The following is a 23,628-nucleotide window of genomic DNA, read 5'->3' on the forward strand; positions in this document are numbered from 1 at the left end:
TCGAGGGTACCACCGGTGCTGGGGTTTGGCCTGCCAGCTACGACTCCTGCCCGGTGTCGGAGCTTGACGATGAGTGGGAGCTCTCAGGCGACCATGAGCTGGTGGACTGGTGACCCCATTCGCTGCAGTGCCGATCGCTGCACCTCGATGGGGAGCTCTCCACTCGAGAAAAATTCCTTTTGTGGGTCCTCGGAGACCAGCAGCGTTCAGTGGATTGGCAACGGCATTCCAGCGATCTACGCCTCACGCTTCTCAACCGGTACCAGGATCTGGCGCGGGACCAGGAGCCGGAGCAGGTCAGTCGCTGGGAAGACCACCTTACTGACCAAGAGGATCTGTTTCGCGGTGACGCGTATCAGCAAACTGATGACTGGTGACTTCGCATAATTGACTCTGTCGGGCCTGCGAACAGTACTGGGTCATGGCTGAAGCGCTGGGCCAGTCTCAGTGCTGTTGATGCCAGGAGAGCACACCTCTACCAGTCTGTGCCAGGTCACCAGTGAGGAGCATCTCAAGACCTGTGGGCGCTGCCCTGAGTCCAGAGATGGAAGAGGGTTGCGCCAAGCCTGCCTCCCTGCCTTCAAAGCCTGGTGGCTCAGTGCGGGCAAGCGCTGGCGAGATGTCCCTCAGGAAGGGGAGCGGTACCATTGAGATGGGGACTTATGAAAAGGTCCCAAGGCGGGTTTACCCCTGGATCGGGGTACCGCCATAGCTGGTGTGGGCGGCGCCAGTAGCACTAAGATATCCTGCTCTGCCTGCAGGGCCTCGGGCATCAACGGGACCTCTAACTGACAAAGGCCCGCGTCACTGTCCAGTGTGGCAGGCATGGGTTGGGGTGGGCTAGACCGCTCGACCTTAGCTTGGGCCCGACTCCTGGTTGGAGGTACCAAGCTGCCCTCCTTGGGCCTTGGCTCTCCTCCTCCCCTCCCCTTCCCCTTGCGGGACGTAGGAGATCTTCCTCTCCCGGTCTTCTTTTGCCGCTTGGCAGGTGCCAGGGAGGGGCATCAGTGCCGGTCCATCGACAGCACCATTGGAGCGTTCTGAACCGATGCTGCAGGGCTCGGGGCACAGTCAGACCTCGAGTGCTCCGGTGTCAGAGTTAGAGCTGCCTCCATTAGGAGCACTTTGAGATGGGTGTCTCGTTCCTTCTTAGTCTGAGGTTTGAAGGACATGCAGATGCGTCTCTTGTCACTTATATGTGACTCACCCAGACACCTTAGACAACTGTTATGTGGATCGCTGATGGGCATAGTTTTTTTGCAGCGATCACAAGGCTGAAAGCCTGGGGACCGGCGCCATCCCTAGGCTGAGTCCCATTCATGACTAACCAAATAAAACGCACTAACACACTAAGGGATAACTATTAACTATTTTACAGGAAAAGTTCATAACACTGAATGAAGCGAAAAGCTAGCTGAAGCTTTCTCCACTTGCTTTGAGGTCAAGGAAAGTAAGGCCAAGATGTGCAAAAGGCCTTTGCAGGTTCTAATAGGCATCCATTAATTGGAAGAGTGATCCTTGTGGGTACCAAGGAGCTTAGGATGTTAACTATCTTATGCACTTTCTCTTGGATTACTGTCACTTATCTCAATTTCCACTATCCTGAAGAACAGCTCTTGGAACGTCCGGAAATTGGTCATGGCCCATGTCAGGGTTGGAACAACTGCCTCAGAGGGGGATGATGACGACTCTTTAGAAGGGAGCAACTCTGATTCTGGGTAAAAAGCTCCAGCTATGGATGCCAACAGTGCCTTTAACCTCGTCCCTTGAGTGTTGTGATGGGGCTCTGCTCCGATAGCATAAGAAGGACCTCAGTAGGAGAAATATGGCCATAGTGGCATGTTGTATTGGCAAGGTTGTGGGTGGCCCATCCATTACCATTCATGCACCAGAGCCTGGTGGGAGGTGGTGCTGGAGAACTCTTTAAGATACCACTCCTCTCTCTCTCTCTCTCTGGAGAGTGCTCTATGCTTGAAGCAAGGAAGAAGAAATAGCCCAGGAGGGGACAAGTATTTCCCAGAAACAGCACTGTTGGGTGCGGTTTCAATGAGGCTACCAGGGCTGGTGCTGGGAGGAAGGATGAAAGCAGATCTTCAAACACATATCTCGGCACCAAGGAGAAGAGGGTCAGTCAACAGGTGCCAGGATAGGTAACAAGACAGCTATTGGTGTTGACTTTGGTACTGATGTTTTTTCTCAGGCTCTCTTCCCTGTCAGTGTCATGCCTCTGCCCATTCAAGTCAAGGAGGGTTTTGAGGACTTTACCCCAGATTTTTTTTTTTTCATTATTTGTATAATCATAGCACCAAGAAGCCCCAGTCACATGCTAGGGGCTGTGCGAACATAGACCAAAGGATAAACAATAAGAGGGAACTAAGCAAGGGTCAACGTATTGTGACTTTTGGGGCCACAAATACGAGGGCATAAAAAATTCTAAGCTCATGCCCATGAGACACATGCATACCTACAGTGGAATCCACACTGACACAAAGAATTTTTGTTTTCTTCTCTTTTCTTCTTCCGTGGGTCTATTCAATTTTCCCCTATCAACTGCAATGAAACCTTCCTACTACCGTGATTATACCACAGAGGTTTACTACAAATGATTGTGGCATCACAGAAATCATCATTTTGACTTGATTGCAGGATCAAGAAATATGCTGAATAGTGAAAAGGATTGTTTAAACCCAAATCTTACACCTTGGGGTTAAGAAGCATGGCAAAGAGAATTACAAATCCTATGAAAATGTAATCTGATCCATGTCCAAATATTACAGAAGACATTATGACGTTAACTTCTCTTTCATATTAGTGTTCTAAAAGATGCTAGTAGGTGACTAATGTAACTGTACAAATGATATTCCTAGCAAATTGTTTTGTTTTAAAGCAAATATATCCACTAACTCAACTACTGCATGAACGACTCTCCAGATTCCATACAGCTCTGGATAAAATATATCTACTTTTAAGATGACATGTGAAGTTACAGTGCTCTGAAGACAGGTCACAGACAGTCTTCAGAAATAAAATTGCTAGTATTAGTTAGCACATTAAAACAGGCAACTTAAAACTGTTGCAGAAATCTTGCAACTTCTTTAACAGATCAGAAAACTAATTAGATTTATTATATGATATGCCCTTATGATAAATGAAATATTTGTCTATTTCCATTATTAAGATAAACCATGTTCAATTTAACACATTAAACAGTGGGGGAAGATAACCTCAGTTCTTACCTCAGGATGGAACTGCTGTTCAGTACGAGAATGGCAATACTGACAGTTATCCCCATTTTCACACTTGGAAGGCTCACCCCACTCATCTGCATGTTTTACACTGGGGCATGGAGTAGACCTGGAAAAAGTGAAATCCAAAAATGCATTTGTACTAATTCCCCAGCAGCAAACTCAAATATTTTCCCATTAAGTCCAAAGTAGCACCTCAGCTGTTGAAGCCCACTGTTTCCATTTCTGCAACAACAGCTTATCGCCAGAGCCAGGCTTTGGGGCCTCTGAAGCCTACAGATGTGGGCCAGCAATATTTTGGGAGCTCTTTGGGCAAATGCTCTTTTGCTAAAAGGATGCTTACTCCTGGGGGAATTCTGCCCCCTTGCCCAGATACCTGCACCCTCTCTTCCCCACAGCCCAGCTGCAGGGCCCCCCCTTGCCCAGATACCCACACCCCCCCCACAAGCCCAGCCATGCCCCCAGCCCAGACACCTACCCCCTACCCTCAGAGCCCAGAGATCCAGCAGGAGAAACAGCCTGATGCTCAGTCAGGCTTGCACAGAGTTTCCTGCGCACCACCCTCTCCTTCCCTCAGGGCATGCAGGGAACTGCAGCTGTCAGGAACCCTCTAGCTCTCTCCCCCTCCCCACCAACAGTGTCTTTTATGAGCGACCTGGGCTTTGCCGGGTCCAGCAGCCCCTAGCGGCAGCCAGCAGCACTGCAGCCCATTTCTGTGCGGGTAAGGAAATTATGTGCAAAAAACATTGATTTCTGCAAAATTCCACATTGCGCAATAACGCAGAATTCCCCCAGAAGTAATGCATAAACCACAGCTAAATTCAATTTCTCTTGTGTTTTGTGATGGTTACTTACAATCATGAGATTGTTAGGTCAATCTCATCAATACTGCACGACTGAACTGAGGATATAGAAACTGAAAAACTACATTTCTCAGGCCACCAATTCATACTAAAAGTCAAATGTCAGTATGTTTTTTAGCAAAGTTTGGTTATGAAAGTATTGCCTGGGGAAAGGAATTTGTAGCAGGAGGAATCAGCTAAATCCAGAAGTTATCAAGGGTCCTTTTGTCTATTAACAGCAGCTGAAGGAGGAACAATTGAGATTTTGAGTTGGTGCCAGGAGATGCAGAAACAGTTTCACCTCCTCCCAGGGAAGACTGATGTTTTAGTCATATTTTAATTACTTTCCTATTCAGGGCTGTCCAATCATTCTGAAGTTTGTTTCCTATAGTTTTATGGGGCTTGTCACAAAAATCTAATACTGTTAAACTAGGTATACCCAGTTGCACTGTTAGTGTAATCCAAAGAAATAAGCCCCCAATAACTGTTCTATTGATTCATGGGGGGCGTAGACCCATAGTTAGGAAAGCATGTTCTTAGTATTTATTTATGCACCTGTATTTGAATCTTCTGGGATTCCGTCTTCTATCTCGGCTGTTGTGATAATGAGGGCATGCATAACCCTGGCGGCAGAGTCTCGGGGGTTTCGTGCACTGTTCTGTCTTGTAGCCAGCTAATACAAAATTAGTATCTGTAAACAGATTAAGAAATTTAAAATATGTTAACACTTTAACTTTGCATTTAGAATACCTTTAACGAATCCAGGTATCAATAAAATCCTTGAAAGCAATAAAATTTTGCTTTTCTTTTATATAAAAATCCTGGTTTGTACACATCATTAACACTAAGATTTTGTCACGGTTATTTTTAGTAAAAGTCACAGACAGGTCATGCACAATTCACAAACAAAAATTCACAGAACCCGTGACCTGTCCCTGGCTTTACTAAAAATAACTGGAAGTGAGGCTAAGTAGGAGGGAGGAATGGAGTCTCATGCGGGGGGGGGGGGGGGGGGGGGGCCGGAGTAGGGCGGGGGGGGCGACAGGCCAACACCCCCACCACGGAGGGGGGGCACAGTCCTGGCTCCAGTGGCCGCAGCAGGGGGTGCAGCGCCCTCCTCCCATCCAGAGCTGGCCGCAGCTGAGGGACAGGGGTGTGCGGCCCTGGCTGCAGCCCCCGCCACAGCCCTGGGAAGCCATGAGGGGGGCACCTAGCCCCCACTGCAGGGTCCTGCTGACAGCTGAAGCAGAAGATGTCATGGAGGTCGGGTAAAGTCACAGAATCCATGACTGCTGTGACATCTGTGACTAAATCAGAGCCTTATACATCACCATTCACAAACGATTAGGGTGAGACGTGGATTTTATTGTCATTAGGCAGTCTGACTAAAGCTTTATCATTTTTATATTACATAAAAATTTTGCCATCACACTAAACACAAATAAAATACTAGCAGAATCCCAACATCACACAAATGTCCAGAAGCTCTCAATATAAGTATTTTTTATTTTTTCCCCAGTATTCTTCATATAGTCTCATACTTATAAATCTTAAAAGCAAAATAAAAATAAGCTCTTCAATATTAAAAATTTGAAAGTATATTATTCATTTTAGTAAGACATATAACTAGGACCTTATGCAACGTTCCCTTCTGGATTTCCTTCAGTATGACTTTAGCATTCTTTACTTCACCACACCTGCTCTTACTAACGTTCTCCAATAAGATGGTCTTGACAAGGTCTCAGGGTCATTCCTCTATCCTTGTCCTTAATCTTCTCCCTGCCTTTGATACTTCAGATCATTCCAACTTCTCTGATTATACTTCCTCCCTTGGTTTCCATGGCCCTGTATTCACTTGGTATCTTTCCAATTGTTTCTTCAATATTTCCTTTGACAGTTCCTCTTACTCTCCCACTTTGCTAGCATCTCTAAGGGCTCTGTCCTTGATCCCTTTCTCATCTCTCTCTCAACAATCTCATCCCGCATGGTTCAAATATCTTCTATGTTTACTTCTTTACTTCACCACTTAACTTGCCTTCTTACATACAGTCACATCTTCAACTGTCTTCTAGTATATACTGGATACCTTTCCGTTCAGTGGTACTGAAACACTTAACAGTGGGCGTGCTGAAAGCCAGCCCTGTTACCCATGTCGTGTCCCATCCCCCCCTTCCTCACCCCCCGCTGGGGCTGGGAGTAGGGCCGTGTCTCCGGGGGGAACCCGGACGGGGTCAGAGACTGGGGAAAAAAAAAATGCATCTGATGAAGTGAGCTGTAGCTCACGAAAGCGTATACTCAAAATAAATTTGTTAGTCTCTAAGGTGCCACAAGTCCTCCTGTTCTTTTTAGGTCAACATCTGTTTGTCTCTTAGAGTGTCTCCTATTCCCTCCTAGGAATGGTAAAGTTAACATCATTGGCAAAGCCTTTCATCTCACACTTTCATACTTCCCCCCGCCCCGATATGGAATGGCTTCTCTATCCCAATGCATCTGGCAACTTCCCTGTTATCATTCATATCCCTTTCAAAATCTCACTTCTTCCATTAGGCTGACAAATGCAAAGCTATACCAATAAAATTCAGTCATGACCTTAATATAAAAAGTATTTTCCCACAGTAATTTTCCACTCAAGAGTGATTATTTTTAAAAATTAAAGAAAAAAAAGGTTCAGTTATTTTCAGATGCAAAGAGTGGGGGAGCAGTACACTTCTGCCGTTACAAAAACCAGTTGCAATAGCTCTACTATTCTCAGTGGCTGGTGGCAGAAATATAAAATCTGGTAGACGCATTTTTGTCTTTTTTGCTCTTCATACAAGAAACCACAAAGACAGAGGTGGGCCCCAAATAACCATGTTTACTAAATACACATAAACATGCTAACCTATCTACATACATACATGTTGCTCTGACTAGTTTCTGGCAGCTTCTAAAACACAGAACATAGTGAGCACCATAAAGGACACAAACTATATAAAGGGACACTACTTTATTCCTGTACCCTAAAACATAATCCCTAAGACAGCGATGTGCCTTTTGGTCATCTGGTTATAGTCCATTTAGATCTGGATGAATTTTTGGACACGTGTCCATTGGCTTTTGTTATATAACAATGTGAAGGTTTTTGTTACATTTGTTAGGCTAATGATCTCCCAATATCTATTAGATTTAGACTGTAAACACCCACGTAGCATGGAGAAGGAAGCTACCTGACTTTAATTTAGAAAGGACAAGAGCTGGACCAGGATGAGGGTGGGAGGAGGTAATTACTCACTTTTACCATTAAGAAAACAAGGAAGTTCAATCCGAAATAACTGACATGGAACATTACATTTGAGAACTGAAATTTATTAAGAGTCAGGGTATTCAAAGTTACAGCTCCACAGCAACTTATGTACATGCAGAATTCTGAATGATTTTAAAATACTGCTAAGGCAAATGCTTCATATGTACTAAAAGGTCAAAGTTATGGTTACTGTGGAAATTCTCCTGTATTAGCTTACTTGTACTGAATACTAGAATCTTTAATTTAAAAAAGGAAAATGATGACTTCTTAGTCATGCTGCCAAGCAAACTTAGTATCAAACCCAATTTGTCACAACTTCCTCCCCTCCCCGCCACCAAGATTCTTCTCCACGAAGCTATCTGAAAAACAAAGCTGAAAATCCACTTTGAGTAGATGCATCCTCTTTGGAACACAGAAGCATAGGAATTACGACAATGGATCATAAAGCCATAGTCTCCTCCAGGGAGACCCTGCAGACAGCTTTCTGCTCGCTGCTGCTTCCCCTGGAGACCACCTCTAGTTTCCGGATTCCCACCTGCCCTTTACCTGACTGTCTCTCTCACTCTGTCCATCTAGGGCCAAGCACCTCTCTGAACCTTTAATTGTTTTTAACACCTCTTGGAACTATGGGGAAACACCAGAGCATTTAGACGAAAAACAACACTATGTGTTTTGCCAATATTTTAAAAGGATAAACAAAATGACCCAGATAACTACAGACCACTTGGTCTGTCATCAATCCTGGGTAAATTCATGGAAAGACTGAATTGGGATGCAATCAGTGAAGAATTAAATGATGGCATCATAATGAATATCTATCACCATTGTTTTATGAAAAATAGGTCTTCTCAAACAAGTTTCATATCACTTTCTGATGAGATCACATCTCTGATGAATAATATACTTAATAATATAATTGACATAATATACTTAGACTTCCATAAGACATTTGACATGGCCCAGCATGCCAATCTGATTAAAAAAAATCAGCACTATACCAAGATCAATGTAACGCATATTAAATGGATTAAAAACTGGGTTAACTGATGGATCTCAAAATGTAATTGTAAATGGGGAATTATCATCCCATGGGGATGTATCTAGTGGAGTTATACAGAAAACTGTTTTGGACCAATGCTATTCAGCATCTTTATTAATGATAGGAACAAAATATAAAATTTTACTGGTAAAATTTGAAGATGACACAAAGATTGGTATAGGATGGTTTCAGAACAGAAGGGGTAAGGTTAGTTTAGCCATGTGCTTTGCAGCTTCTGCAAAATGTCGGTGGTTAACAAATGTAATAAGAGCTTGAAAATAATAGGTAAAAAAGTTAGAAGGAATGTAGCATCTAGCAAGACAAGTGTTGGGAGGATGCTGAGTTTGGAAAGTGGCTAATGAGCTAAAAGAAGCCTCTAAAATTATAGGAGATGGTAACAAATCAGTTCCACCGACCAAAAAAGCAGTGTTTTGTGATAAACTGATAGCTACCTTTAACATACCCGTGTTATCTTAGAATATGGACATGTGTAACAAGATAAAATGTCAGGTACAACCAGCTTTAAGATTTATAAATTTAAAATAATCTGAAAGAAAGAGGTCCAACTGCCATATCTGGTTCTGCCCCAGGCCAGGAAGAGGGTCATAACATAAGAATGTGACCAAAGGTCCATCCAGCTCAGCATCCTGTCCTCCGACAGTGGTCAATGCCAGGTGCCCCAGAGGGAATGAACAGAACAGATAATCGTCAAGTGATCCATCCCCTGGCGCCCATTCCCAGCTTCTGGCAAACAGAGGCTAGAGACACCATCCTGGCTAAAAGCCACTGATGGACCTATCTTCCATGAATTTATCTAGTACTTTCTTGAACCCTGTTAGAGTGTTGGCCTTCACAACATCCTCTGGCAAAGAGTTCCACAGGATGACTGTGCGTCGTGTGAAGAAATACTTCCGTTTGTTTTAAACCTGCTGCCTATTAATTTTATTTGATGACTCCTAGTTCTTGTGTTATGAAAAGGAGTAAATAACACTGCCTTATTTACTTTTTCCACACCAGTCATGATTCTACCCAGCCCCAAAGTGGTAAAACCTGGTTTTCAGATAGGATGACGACATCAATTATTTGTTGCTTTGTATAAAAGAACCAGGCTTGCTCAGGGTATTTATCAGATCCCACCTGATCATGCTGCAGCAAGCAGTATGAAAGGGTTCTCTCTTTTCCTGAGTACTCCGATCAAATGCTTATGAATGTGTGCTATTGTATGAATGTAGGAATTGCTTATTGCTTAAGCAACTGTATAAATACCATTTGGCCTTTACAATTAATAAAGGAATTTATGTTTGAGCTGATGTCATAGTGATATCTTTTATACTAATTCTATAACAGTAATTCCAACAATTGGTGAAATGGTAAATGATGGTAGGGACTAGTCAGTTATACGGAATTATATGGATTATGTAGTAATGCAGACTCCTTTGAAAAAACATGCATTAAATACAGCCGAATGCAAGTCATACATCTAAGAATAAAAAAATGTAGGTCACACAAGAAGCAGGACTGTATCCTGGAATGCAGCGTGGCTGAAAAAGACTTACAGGCCATGGTAGATTTCCAACTGAACATAAGTAAGGCTGCGAGTCTTTCACAGCGGTCACGGAAGTCATGGATTCCGTGACTTTCCGGGACCTTTGTAATTTCCACAGCTGTAGCAGCTGACCCCAGGGCCGCCCGAGTAGCTGGGGCGGCCCTGGGGCCAACCACACCAGCTGCTACTCTGGCGGCCCCAGGCAACTGGTCCTGGGCGCTGCCCCAGATCAGAGGTCCAGGGGCAGCAGTGGAGCCCCAGGCCACCCCCAGCCCAGAGGAGAAGCAGTGTTCGCTGGAGCAGCCCTCCCTGCCCCCAGCACCTAAGATTTAGTTAGGGGTATTTTTAGTAAAAGTCACAGACAAGTCACTAGCCATGATTTTTTGGTTATTGCCAGTGACCTGTCCGTGACTTTTATTAAAAACAGCCGTGACTAAATCATAGCCTTAAACATGAGCTCTCAGTGTGATGCTGTAACTAAGAAGTTAAACATGGTCCTTGAATGTATAATCAGGGGAATATCAAATTAGGAATATTAATCAATCATGCTTAACCTCTTAGTTACCATGGTGAGACAATTACTGGAATTATATTCAATTCTGGCATCCTCACTTCAAAAAGCATGTGGAACAATGGGGAAGGGCTCAGAACGGAGTTATGAGAATAATTCAAGATCTGAAAAATTCTGCTTTTCAGTGAAAAATGAAAGACACAATCTAATTAGTTTATCCAAGAGAAAGATAAGAGGTACCTACATGGGGAAGAATTTTTTCATAGATTTTCAGTTTTTAAGGCCAGATGGGACCATCCTTTAGCTTGACCTCTGTACAATACAGGCCATGGAATTATAACTAATTACCCATGTACGGAGCCCTGGTGTTGAATTAAAGCATATCTTCCAGAAAAGCATCCGGTTTTGATTTGATGACATCAAGAGATGGAGAATCTACACTTCCTTTTGGTAGTTTGTTTGAATGGTTAAATCACCCTCACTGTTAAAACATTGTGCTCAATTTTTAGTCTGAATTTGTCTGGCTTTAACTTCCAGCCTTCTTGTTATACATTTATCCTCCAGGTTAAAGAGACTGTTAGTAGCTGATATTTTCTCCATTGAAGGAAATTATACACTGTAGTCAGGTCACCTCTTAATCTTTTTGCTACGCTAAACAAATCAAGCTTCTTCAGTATCTCACTTAGGCATTTTTCCAATCACTGAATCTTTTTTGTGGCTATTCTCTGCACTTTCTACAATTTTTCAATATCTTTTCAGAATGTGGAAACCAGAACATGACACAGTATTCCAATACCTGTCTCACTAATGCTGTACAAAGAGGTAAAAATCACCTCCCTACTCCTACTTCCCTCTTTATTATATACCCAAACATTAGCCCTTTTATTCACAGCATCATACTGGGAGCTCAAGTTCAACTGTTTGTCCACTCAGACCCCTAAATCCTTTTTAGAATCCTGCTTTCCAGGATACAATACCCTATTCTGTAGGTATGGCATGCATTCCTTGTTCCTAAATTGTGACTCTTGGGTTCCTGTTATCGTGATCTGCTGATTTTAAAATGTTTTTCCCTAGTAGAGACTGTGGAAAGTAGTTCATCATCCTCATGTGGTATCATACCTCATTTCAGCTCTTTCCAAATACACAACAAAAATATTTAGACACTTCTGGCTAATCTGCAACATTATTAACAATTCTCCTATTTCCATCTAGTAATGGGCTTATATCACTGTTAAGATTCCTTTTGTTCATATTATATTTGTGTTCTTACTGTCCTTAGCTCTGCTAGCCATGGTTTTTCCCCTGTAGCTTTCAGTTTCCTTTATAAATTTTCTGCACTTCATAACTAGTATTTATGAATATACATTTTTGACAGTAGACAGCTCTTTAGTATACTATTAAAAGGCAAAACATGATCCAGCTAACGGAAGCTGAAGCTAACCAAATTCGAACTAGAAATAATGCTCAATTTTTTTAAGTGAGTGTAATTAAGCATTGCAACAACTTATCAATGAATGTGATAGATTCTCCATCACTTGAAGACTTTAAATCAAGACTAGATATCTTTCTAAGGGCAGGTCTTTGCTACCCGCTGGATCAGCGGGTAGTGATCCATCTATCAGGGATCGATTTATCACGTCTTGTCGACTCCGGAACTCCAGCTCGTGAGAGGCGGAAGCGGAGCTGATGGGGGAGCAGCAGCAGTCGACTTGCCGCCGTCCTCACGGCCAGGTAAGTCGACCTAAAATACGCCAATTTCAGCTACGCCAATTTCAGCTATGACTCCCCAGTGAGACCAGGGCTAAGAGATATCTATAGTTCAGCTAGATATTACAGGCTTGATGCAGAAATTTCTAGGTGAAGTTCTTTGGCCTGTATTATTCAGTGATCAGGCTAGACAATCAATGGTACCTTCCGGGCTTAAAATCTGTTAATCTAGTCCAGTATTCTCTCTCCGATAGTGGCTGACACTGGATGCTTCACAGGAAGGTGAAGGAACCCCTGCAGCAGACAGGGTGTGGGATAATCTGTCCCATTAGGTTTCATCAAAACTCTAAGAGTTAGAGATTAGTTTAGTTTAAACCCTGAAGCATGAGGTTTAATACCCCTTTGAAACACTGTGCTACCAACAACTAACAACAACTCTGGATATTCTTGTTAATCATATAAATGTACAGGCCCCACAATTCTCTGCAGTCAAGACCGATCCAAAGAAGTCATTTAGCCTCTAAGCAACATCCTTATCTTCCTTAATTGCTCCTTTTAGCCCCTGGTGATCCAGGAGACTAATTATTTTGCAGGTTCATGCTTCTGCTATACTTAAAATAATCCCTTGTTTGTTCTCGATACTTACCTATTTGTTCTTCAAAATCCATTTTAGCCCTTCTAATTTCCTCTTATATTATCACTTACTGTAATTTATACTCCTGTTTACTGATTTCACGAGGATTAGGTTTTTAAATTTTGAAGTATTACGTTTGGCTTCTCGACCCTTGCCACTCTGCTACAGTGGTTTACACCTTGTCTTCCTGGCGGCCCTTTTGTCCAATGGGCATGCCTTCTGAGACTATTATTATTTTGTTTTAAGTAGCAACCATGCCATTTTGCTTTACGTTTGACTTTAGGGCCTTTTTGACTAACCACCTCATTGTATTGAGATCTCCCTTTCCAAAGTTTAATGTCACTAAGTCACTTTTTGGTACATTACTCCCTACAGAAATCTTGAAAATTATGTTGTGGTTAGCATTACTTTAGTAGGATTGTTATTTTTTGAATCAACTCCTGAATGTTACTTATTTGAAAATAGCCACTCCTCTTACATGCTCTGACACAATCTGTTCCAAAAACAATCAGAGTACTGAGAATTTTTTTCTCTCCGTTTTGTCCCGTTTTGCCATTTCATCTGTTTATATGCAGGTAGTTCAAGTCTATTCTATTCTAACTTGTTATTTGGCCCCAATGCTATAGTATCTGAGCACTTCACAGTCAATGTATTCATCATCACAACACGCCTAAGGGGAGTTCTGTTATCTTCATTTTACAGATGGGGAACTGAGATTCAGAGAGACTAAGCGACTTGCCAAAGGTGTCTCTGGGAGTCTGTGGGTGGAGCAGGGAACAGAATCCAGGTCTAGAAAATCCCATGATAGCAACCTAATCCCTGGATCTCCTTCTTCTCTCTCCACTTATTTTGTTAGATTTTGCTGCCTGGGATCTCTCTGAACATAGTGTGCTCAATTTCCTTTTCTTGATACAGAGACTTATAGTAAAGCTCTACTAATATAGTTACTTTCTTATAACTTGGGATTCATATTTCTTATAGATTCAACTGTGTGGTCCTCTCCACTCAGAATCTTGTTCTTGCCCAATTTTATAGAATTCTTTAGATACTCACTACTCCCCTCATCTGTCTTTCCTGTATAATTGTCTTCCCCTTGCATACTGTAAATAATACAAATCTACCTAAAACAAAGAAATAAAAAAACTTTACTCTTGAAGACCAGAGGTACTGCACCAGTTTGTGTTCCATCTGTTACAAAGTAGCATTTAGGTACAACCACTAATGTTCTGCTGATTTTAAAAATTCATGGTTATGTAATAAATGACACCAAATACCGAAAATCACAACCAGACTAAAAGCTTAAAGAAAACTAGAGCAATTGGGCTTATTTTAAGTGACCTGTCAGATTAATAAATTTACAGTAATATTGGATTTTAAAGAATTCACTCAAAGCCTAAAACAAGTAACATTTCTTTGTTTTCTGGTTCTTGTTAATCAAGTTAAGCAAAAGAAATATCCTTTAAAAGTTGACTAAAAACAACAATCAAAAAAAGATTCAAGTGACATCAGTATCATTTGGCACAAGATAGTTTTCTTACTGACTTTAAATCAGGAAAATATGTATCAATTCCCTCAAAATAGCCACATTTGTACTGAGTGAATGAAAAAAAGTTTGGTACAAAAGAAACACTTTCAATAGACAGGAATTTCCAGTATGCTATTTGAATATAAATGGGCTTGACTGCATGATTTTTTTTCCAAACACCCATACTATTGTGTGTGTGTGTGTACACACTGTGACAGGGTCGGGCCAGATGGCTACAGGAGAGTGATAGAAGGCAGATATATTAGCCACAGGTTAAGTAGGTCCCTTTTCCCTGGGTAAGGTAATAGGGAAGGTTCCAGAACAATCAGGAACTTTCTGGAAACAATTAAGGCAGACAGGCTGATTAGAATACCTGCAGCCAATCAAGAAGCTGCCAGAATCAATTAAGGCAGGCTAATCAGGGCATCTGGGTTTAAAAAGGAACTCTCTTCAGTTTGTGGTGTGTGCGAGGAGCTGAGAGTGAGAAGGTGTCCTACTGGAAGACTGAGAAGTACAAGCATTATCAGACATCAGGAGGAAGGTCCTGTGGTAAGAATAAAGAAGGTGTTGGGAGGAGGCCATGGGGAAGTAGCCCAAGGAGTTGCAGCTGTCACACAGCTGTTACAGGAGCCACTGTAGACAGCTGCAATCCACAGGGACCTGGGCTGGCACCCGGAGTAGAGGGGGGGACCGGGTTCCCCCCATCCCTCCAACTCCCTACTTTTTACCGGAGGATTTGAATGGGACTGCAGGTTCCACCAGTGGGGAAGGTCTCTGGCCTGTTCCCCGATCCACTATGTGGATCAGCAGAGACTGCGGGGATTGTTCTCCTCCCTTTCCCCATGCTAGCCAGTAATGAGGTTAACTCAGTGAACGGCAGATCTGAGCCATGAAAGTGGCCAAACTGAGGGCTGCCGTGAACCTCTGAGGCGAGAAAATCCGCCAATAAGTGCAGGACCCACCAAGGCAGAGGAGGAACTCCGTTACAACACACACAATCACTCCTTTATTCAACATAACTATTGAAGCCTCTCCAATAAAAGTCAAAATAGGTCTAGACAGATATAGAAACAGTGATGAGAAGACAAAATATAGAACATTACCCAGCCATCTCGGATCCTCACTAAGAATTTTTTCAATCATTGCTTGGCTAGCTAGAATTCCTGGCTGTAGGTCAGGGATGTTTTCTCCACCTCCTAGCTGCCCATTCTGTAAGGCTTCCTGTGCCTGAAGTTCCCTGAAATGGAGAACAGAAGATAATTTTACCATACTGTGTATCTTCATTAAATGTCCCGATTGTGGATGAAATCCTGGCTTTATGGAAGTTAATAGGAGTTTTGCCACTGACTTTGTTAGCCCGGGTTTTATGCCATGCCTCACAAAGCCTTATTTGAAAAACTCAAATTGTCTTGCCTTGGCATTGTTACATGGATTGATACAGGTGAAAGCATCACAACAAAGGATAATTATATATGTTAACAAAGGGATAGGCACAAGGCAGAAAGAGGTAATAACTGGTGTGAGGTACAGTTGCATTTAACATCTTAAACTGATAAAGAGGACTGTCAAGAACACACTAAAGAAATGTACAAATGACATTATATTGGACAATGTTGCATGTATCCAAGAAAGAGCAATAATGCAAGAGGAACTAAACAGGTTAAAATATGGCAGAAATACAAATACAGCATAAATAAGATTATTTTAGACAAAAATGAGCTAATACAATGTGGCAAAACAAAGATTTTCAATGGCAGAAATTTGGAAAGCTACAGTGATAATGAATGGCAAGGCTGATACAACTTTCTGATGGGATATTGAAACCATGCTTTGTGGCCCTTATATCGACACATCATATCTTGGACAGGAAAAAATATAATCCCTTTCTCTACCATTTCTATGACACCCTACCTATTACTATTTGTACTCTGGTAGTGAATAGGGGCACCCAATCATGGGTCAGGGTCCCAACTGTACAAGAACAAAAAAAGCCCTGTTCTAAAGTGCTTACAGACTTAAAATTTTTATTTCTGGGCACCTCACCAAAAAGAATTATGTTTATTGTTCTCTACAATATATTTGGAAGGAATTCCTCGGTGGGAGCAATAAAAATTACTAAACCAGAAGGAGCAGCACATAAAATGTAAACACAGATGCTGTGTGACTGAATGCCTATTTAAAAGGGCATTTAACAACAGTTTTCACATACTGGATTTGAAGGGTATACACAACAAGGAAGGAAGAAAAGTTACTCACCTGTAACTAGAACAGGAGTACTTGTGGCACCTTAGAGACTAACAAATTTATTTGAGCATAAGCTTTCATGGGCTACAGCCCACTTCATCGGATGCACAGAATGGAACATATAGTCAGAAGATATATATATATATACATACAGAGAACATGAAAAGGTGGAAATAGCCATACCAACTGTAAGAGGCTAATTAATTAAGATGAGCTATTATCAGCAGGAGAAAAATACTTTTGTAGTGATAATCAAGATGGCCCATTTAGACAGTTGACAAGAAGGTGTGAGGATACTTAACATGGGGAAATAAAGATTCAATATGTCTAATGACCCAGCCACTCACAGTCTCTATTCAAACCCAAGTTAATGGTATCTAGTTTGCATATTATCAGTAAGCATCTCCACTCTCATGGAAGGTGCAGTCACATTCCATCAAGCCCAGACCACTGTAGAAACTGCTACCGTTAAGGCACAGCACATATTTCTTCTAGAGCAATGGAATATCCCAGGCAGGGTCATATCTGGAGGAAATGTCATCCCACATATTCTCTGTTCTCCCCATGTGAACCTTAAGAGACTCCAGCTACAAGTAACTAACTATTTTCTACTTCAAATATCATCGTTATAGATCACAGAAATGTAGAACTGGAAGGGACCTCAATAGGTCATCTAGTCCAGTCCCCTGCACTGAGGCAGGGCTAAATTTATCTAGGCCAGCCCTGACAGGTGTTTGCCTAATCTGTTCTTTAAAACCTCCAATAATGGAGATTCCACAACCTCCCTAGGTAATTTGTTCCAGTGCTTAACTACCTTTATAGTTAGGAAGTTTTTCACAATGTCTAACCCAAATCTCCCTTGCTGCAATTTAAGCCCATTACTTCTTGTCCTCAGTGACTAAGGAGAACAATTTATCACTGTTCTCTTTATAACAACCTTTTATGTACTTGAAGACTTACGTCCTTCCTAAATCTTCTCTTCTCCAGACTAAATAAACCCAATTTTTTCAATCTTACCTCATATATCACATTTTCTAGGCCTTTAATTGTTTTTGTTGCTCTCCTCTGGACCTTCTCCAATTTGTCCACATCTTTTCTGATGTGCTGCCCAGAACTGGACACAGTACTCCAGATGAGGCCTTATTAATGCTGAATAGAGTAGAAGAATTACTTCTCATGTTTTGCTTACAACACATCTGCTAATTCATCCAAGAACAATTTATTAGCAAGTTTGAGACATTCATCTTGGTTGAGAGCAACAACAAACCTCCGGAGAGGTAGAAATGACTCACTGCATAGATTGTGAACTGAACATTAGATATTGAGGCAAGGTCAAGAGATAATGCTGCATAAAGGTAGGAACTGGCAGCTCTATATATTTCTACAACTGTCACATTCCAAAGCAATGCCTTCAAGGCCATCTTGGAGCTAATAAATGCACTCTGACATCTTCAGGGACTGGATCTCATGGCATGTTTCTATAGAGGTTTGATCTGCTTTGAAAGGTGTTGTGGAAACAGTTTGGCTCCTAACTATCACTATAAACTACAGATAATCTAGTATATTTATGGAATAATTTTGTTCTTTTCAGGCCATAGCCAAGGCCCTTCATAGCATCTATTATATTTAAATTGACCTTCCTTTACAGTAAAAAGAATGTGAGGAAGAAAGGAAGTAAACTGAGGATGTGATTCAGATGAAAATCAAAGGCCATTTTAAGAATTAATTTGGGATGAAGATGTTCTTCTCATCTTCTTCCTTTGTCTCTCCTCTGTTTATACTAGTAAATCTTCAGGGTTTGAACTTTCTTATTACTTGCGGGTACAGTTTATAGCACAATAATGTCCCAATCTTGATCAGAGACTCTAGGTGCTCTTGTAACAAATAATAAAAATAATCAAAGGCTGTGTAACAAACATCAGAGGGGTAGCTGTGTTAGTTTGAATCCACAAAAACAATGAGGAGTCCGGTGGCACTTTAAAGACTAACAGATTTATTTGGGCATAAGATTTCATGGGTAAAAAACCCCACTTCTTCAGATGCAACAATTAAAGCCTGGCACTTGCTGACTCTTTTGGCTAATGTTATCATCACAAGGCCCATGAGCATTTGACAAGCCACAGAAGTAATTCTCTCCCAGAGTCTCATTCGGAGACTATGAGAGCTTCATTAGGATGAAGTTAAGATCCTACAAATATACCAGTTCATGCACAGTTGGAAAAATATTAGATAAGGCCACTTAGAAACATTCTTGACTATAGGGCATACAAACACAGGTTAAAAGATAGGAAACAAAGGGTAGGAAAAAATGGTCAGTTTTCATAATGGAGAGAGGTAAATACTGGTGTTCCCCATGGGTCTGTACAGGGATCAGTACCATTCAACATGTTCATAAATTATCTGGAAAAGGGGGGTAAACAGTAAGGTGGCAAAATTTACAGATCATACAAAACTACTCAAGACAGTTAAGTGCAAAGCAGAATGCGAAGAGTTACAAAGGGATCTCTCAAAACTGGGTGACTGGGCAACAAAATGGCAGATGAAATTCCATGTCAATAAATGCAAAGTAATGCACATTGGAAAACATAATCCCAACTACACATATAAAATGATGGGGGGTCTAAATTAGCTGTTACCACTCAAGAGATCTTGGGAGTCACTCTGGATAGTTCTCTGAAAACATTCACTTAATGTGCAGCAACAGTCAAAAAAGCTAACAGAATGTTGGGAATCATTAGGAAAAGGACAGATAATAAGACAGAAAATATCATATTGCCTCTATATAAATCCCTGGTACACCCACACCTTGGAACATGATATGGAACATGATATGCTGCCATCACTGAAAAATTAATTTGAAGGGAACTTATTGTGTCTCAAGAAGTCTGGATTCTCACTATGTGTCCTCAGAGGTCTGGGACTGGCGATGAGACAGGTTTCATGTTTCTATGTGCTTACCATGAAAAAAAATCTTCTCTCTCTGGCTGCATAGGATATTCTAGACAACATTTTCCAACTCTTCAAAATCATCTCCCAGGCACTCCTGAGAAAGGCTGGTCTCCACAATCAGATGACCTATGCCAACAAATGCAGAGACTTCGGACCTGGGTAAAGTATCTGACCCTGATATTGAGACAGAAAATCTGGAAGAGGCACAAGTGGCTTTGCTGCCAGATTCTTGAGTTCAGAAAACCAAAACTATCTGAGATCCAAATTCCTGGCAACATTCGGGACGTGTATTGTATGATTTTCTGATCACCCTTGGGAAATCACGGTTAATAGAGGACACTAAGTTCATATTTACTCCAGTTCAGTAGGAAGCCACGTGTCATGATGCCAGAACTCTGTCCGGCTCTGGAGCAAAACTGAAAGCCCTTGGGCCTAGATTTTTTACAGGTATTAAGGCATTGCTGCGCTCAGCATTGCAATGCCTGATTTATGAGCCTACACTTCACTTTCAAAAGTACCGTATATACTCGTTCATAAGCTGAATATTTTTGGTAAAAAAGTGACACATCAAAGAGCAGGGGTCGGCTTATAAACAGGTCAACACCAACATTTTAAACTCTATGAAATAAATGAATTGAATATCTAATACATGGTCATTTTGTTTACCTGGAGTGTCTGCAGGCATGGAGCCCCTCAGTTCCCTGTGGCCGCGGTTTGCCATTCCCAGACTAACTTCCCGCAGCTCCCATTGGCTGGGAATGGCAAACTGCGGCCACTGGGAGCTGAGGGGCTCCGTGCCTGCGAATGCTCCAGGTAAACAAAACGTCCCAACACGTCAGCAGCTTACCCTGACGGGCCGGGAGCCAAAGTTTGCCAACCCCTGAAATATAGGGTCAGCTTATGAAAGGATCATACAGTTTTTACCATTTTTACTTATCCATTGTGAGGGGTCGGCTTATAAACGAACCGGCTTATGATCGAGTATATACGGTAATTTCAGCACTCAGGGGCCTAAATCCATCAAAATCCTATTGTTAGTTAGGCTTGTAAGTGCCTAATTCCCTTCTGAAAGTGAAATGTAGGCTCCAAATTTGTTAGGCATTGCACTGCTGAGAGTAATGCCTAAACACCTTTAAAAAAAATCTGGACCTTGGTGTTGCTGCACCCTTCCATATCTCAGTCACCATTTTCCAGTGACTCAGGTCTATGATCTAGGTAAAAACAACGAGGGGTCCTTGTGGCACCTTAGAGACTAACAAATTTATTTGGGCATAAGCTTTAATTGGCTAAAACACACTTCATCAGATGCATCGAGTGAAAAACACAGTAAGCAGTATATATATTACAGCACATAAAAAGATGGAAGTTGCCTTCTAAGTGTGGGGTGGGGGGTCAGTGCTAATGAGGCCAATTCAATTAAGGTGGAAGTGGCTTTCATCCAGACCACATCACACGATCCCATGTCTACAGCCAAGCTCTAAGATACAACTGCATTTGCTCTAATCCCTCAGACCTACAGGATCTCTATCAAGCGTTCTTAAAACTACAGTACCCACCTGCTGAAGTGAAGAAACAGATTGACAGAGCCAGAAGAACACCCAGAAGTCACCTACTACAGGACAGGCCCAACAAAGAAAGGAACAGAATGCCACTAGCCGTCACCTACAGCCCGCAACTAAAACCTCTCCAACGCGTCATCAAGGATCGACAATCTATCCTGAAGGACGATCCCTCACTCTCACAGACCTTGGGAGACAGGACAGTCCTCACTTACAGACAGCCCCCCAACCTGAAGCAAATACTCACCAGCAACTACACACCACACAACAAAAACACTAACCCAGGAACCAATCCCTGCAACAAACCCGATTGCCAACTCTGTCTGCATATCTATTCAAGGGACACCATCTTAGGACCTAACCACATCAGCCACACCACCAGGGGCTCATTCACCTGCATGTCTACCAATGTGATATATGCCATCATGTGCCAGCAATGCCCCTCTGCCATATACACTGGCCAAATCGGACAGTCTCTACACAAAAGAATAAATGGACACAAATCATACATAAAGAATTGTAACATTCAAAAACCAGTAGGAGAGCACTTCAATCTCCCTGGAAACTCAATAACAGACTTAGAAGTGGTAATTCTTCAACAAAAAACTTCAAAAACAGACTTTGACGAGGAACTGCAGAACTGGAATTAATTTGCAAACTGGACACCATCAAATTAGGCCTGAATAAAAACTGGCAGTGGATGGGTCACTACAAAAAGTAATTTTCCCTCTGCTGATACTCACACCTTCTTGTCAACTGTTGGGAGTGGGTGACATCCACCTTGATTGCATTGGCCTCATTAGTACTACAAAGTAATTTTCCCTCTGTTGATATTCACCCCTTCTTGTCAACTGTTGAGAATAGGTCACTTCCACCTTAACTGAATTGGCCTCGTTAGCACTGACCTCCAACTTGGTAAGGCAACTCCTATCTTTTCATGTGCTGTAATAGAAATACTGCTTACTGTATTTTTCACTCCATGAATCTGATGAAGTGGGTTTTAGCCCATAAAAGCTTATGCCCAAACAACTTTGTTAATCTCTAAGGTGCCACAAGGACTCCTCATTGTTTTTGCTGATACAGACTAACATGGCTACCACTACGATCTAGGTGTTCATAGAATCATAGAATATCAGGGTTGGAAGGGACCTCAGGAGGTCATCTAATCCAACCCCCTGCTCAAAGCAGGACCAATCCCCAACTAAACCATCCCAGCCAGGGCTTTGTCAAGCCTGACCTTAAAAACTTCTAAGGAAGGAGATTCTACCACCTCCCTAGGTAACGCATTCCAGTGTTTCACCACCCTCATAGTGAAAAAGTTTCTCCTAATATCCAACCTAAACCTCCCCCACTGCAACTTGAGACCATTACTCCTTGTCCTGTCATCTTCTACCACTGAGAATAGTCTAGAACCATCCTCTCTGGAACCACCTCTCAGGTAGTTGAAAGCAGCTATCAAATCCCCCCTCAGTCTTCTCTTCTGCAGGCTAAACAATCCCAGCTCCCTCAGCCTCTCCTCATAAGTCATGTGTTCCAGACCCCTAGTCATTTTTGTTGCCCTTCGCTGGACTCTCTCCAATTTATCCACATCCTTCTTGTAGTGTGGGGCCCAAAACTGGACACAGTACTCCAGATGAGGCCTCACCAATGTCGAATAGAGGGGGATGATCACGTCCCTTGATCTTCTCGCTATGCCCCTACTTATACATCCCAAAATGCCATTGGCCTTCTTGGCAGCAAGGGCACACTGCTGACTCATATCCAGCTTCTCGTCCACTGTCACCCCTAGGTCCTTTTCCGCAGAACTGCTTCCTAGCCATTCGGTCCCTAGTCTGTAGCTGTGCATTGGGTTCTTCCGTCCTAAGTGCAGGACCCTGCACTTATCCTTATTGAACCTCATCAGATTTCTTTTGGCCCAATCCTCCAATTTGTCTAGGGCCCTCTGTATCCTATCCCTGCCCTCCAGCGTATCTACCACTCCTCCCAGTTTAGTATCATCTGCAAATTTGCTGAGAGTGCAATCTACACCATCCTCCAGATCATTTATGAAGATATTGAACAAAACCGGCCCCAGGACTGACCCCTGGGGCACTCCACTTGACACCGGCTGCCAACTAGACATGGAGCCATTGATCACTACCCGTTGAGCCCGACAATCTAGCCAACTTTCTACCCACCTTATAGTGCGTTCATCCAGCCCATACTTCTTTAACTTGCTGACAAGAATACTGTGGGAGACCGTGTCAAAAGCTTTGCTAAAGTCAAGAAACAATACATCCACTGCTTTCCCTTCATCCACAGAACCAGTAATCTCATCATAGAAGGCGATTTGATTAGTCAGGCATGACCTTCCCTTGGTGAATCCATGCTGACTGTTCCTGATCACATTCCTCTCATGTAAGTGCTTCAGGATTGATTCTTTGAGGACCTGCTCCATGATTTTTCCAGGGACTGAGGTGAGGCTGACTGGCCTGTAGTTCCCAGGATCCTCCTTCTTTCCTTTTTTAAAGATTGGAACTACATTAGCCTTTTTCCAGTCATCCG

At 42.3% G+C, this 23,628-nt stretch overlaps 1 protein-coding gene across 6 annotated transcripts in view; it reads right to left on the reverse strand.

The window, feature by feature from the left end:
* Positions 1-23,628, reverse strand: part of UNKL (unk like zinc finger) — a 147,600-nt gene that overhangs the window by 98,240 nt on the left and 25,732 nt on the right. For 3 of the 6 annotated variants that reach the window (XM_077829347.1, XM_077829350.1, XM_077829348.1), the window contains 3 exons: positions 15,436-15,569; positions 4,643-4,778; positions 3,237-3,354 (listed from right to left, as the gene is read on the reverse strand). In XM_077829347.1, coding sequence (XP_077685473.1) covers positions 3,237-3,354; positions 4,643-4,778; positions 15,436-15,569 — 388 coding nt within the window. Of the gene's footprint in view, positions 1-3,236; positions 3,355-4,642; positions 4,779-15,435; positions 15,570-19,534; positions 19,699-23,261; positions 23,356-23,628 lie in introns of those variants that run through there. The other 3 variants (XM_077829351.1, XM_077829352.1, XM_077829353.1) reach the window with 3 other exon arrangements.

The sequence above is a fragment of the Eretmochelys imbricata genome, chromosome 10, assembly GCF_965152235.1.
Source record: "Eretmochelys imbricata isolate rEreImb1 chromosome 10, rEreImb1.hap1, whole genome shotgun sequence".
Classification (NCBI taxonomy): Eukaryota; Metazoa; Chordata; order Testudines; family Cheloniidae; genus Eretmochelys; species Eretmochelys imbricata.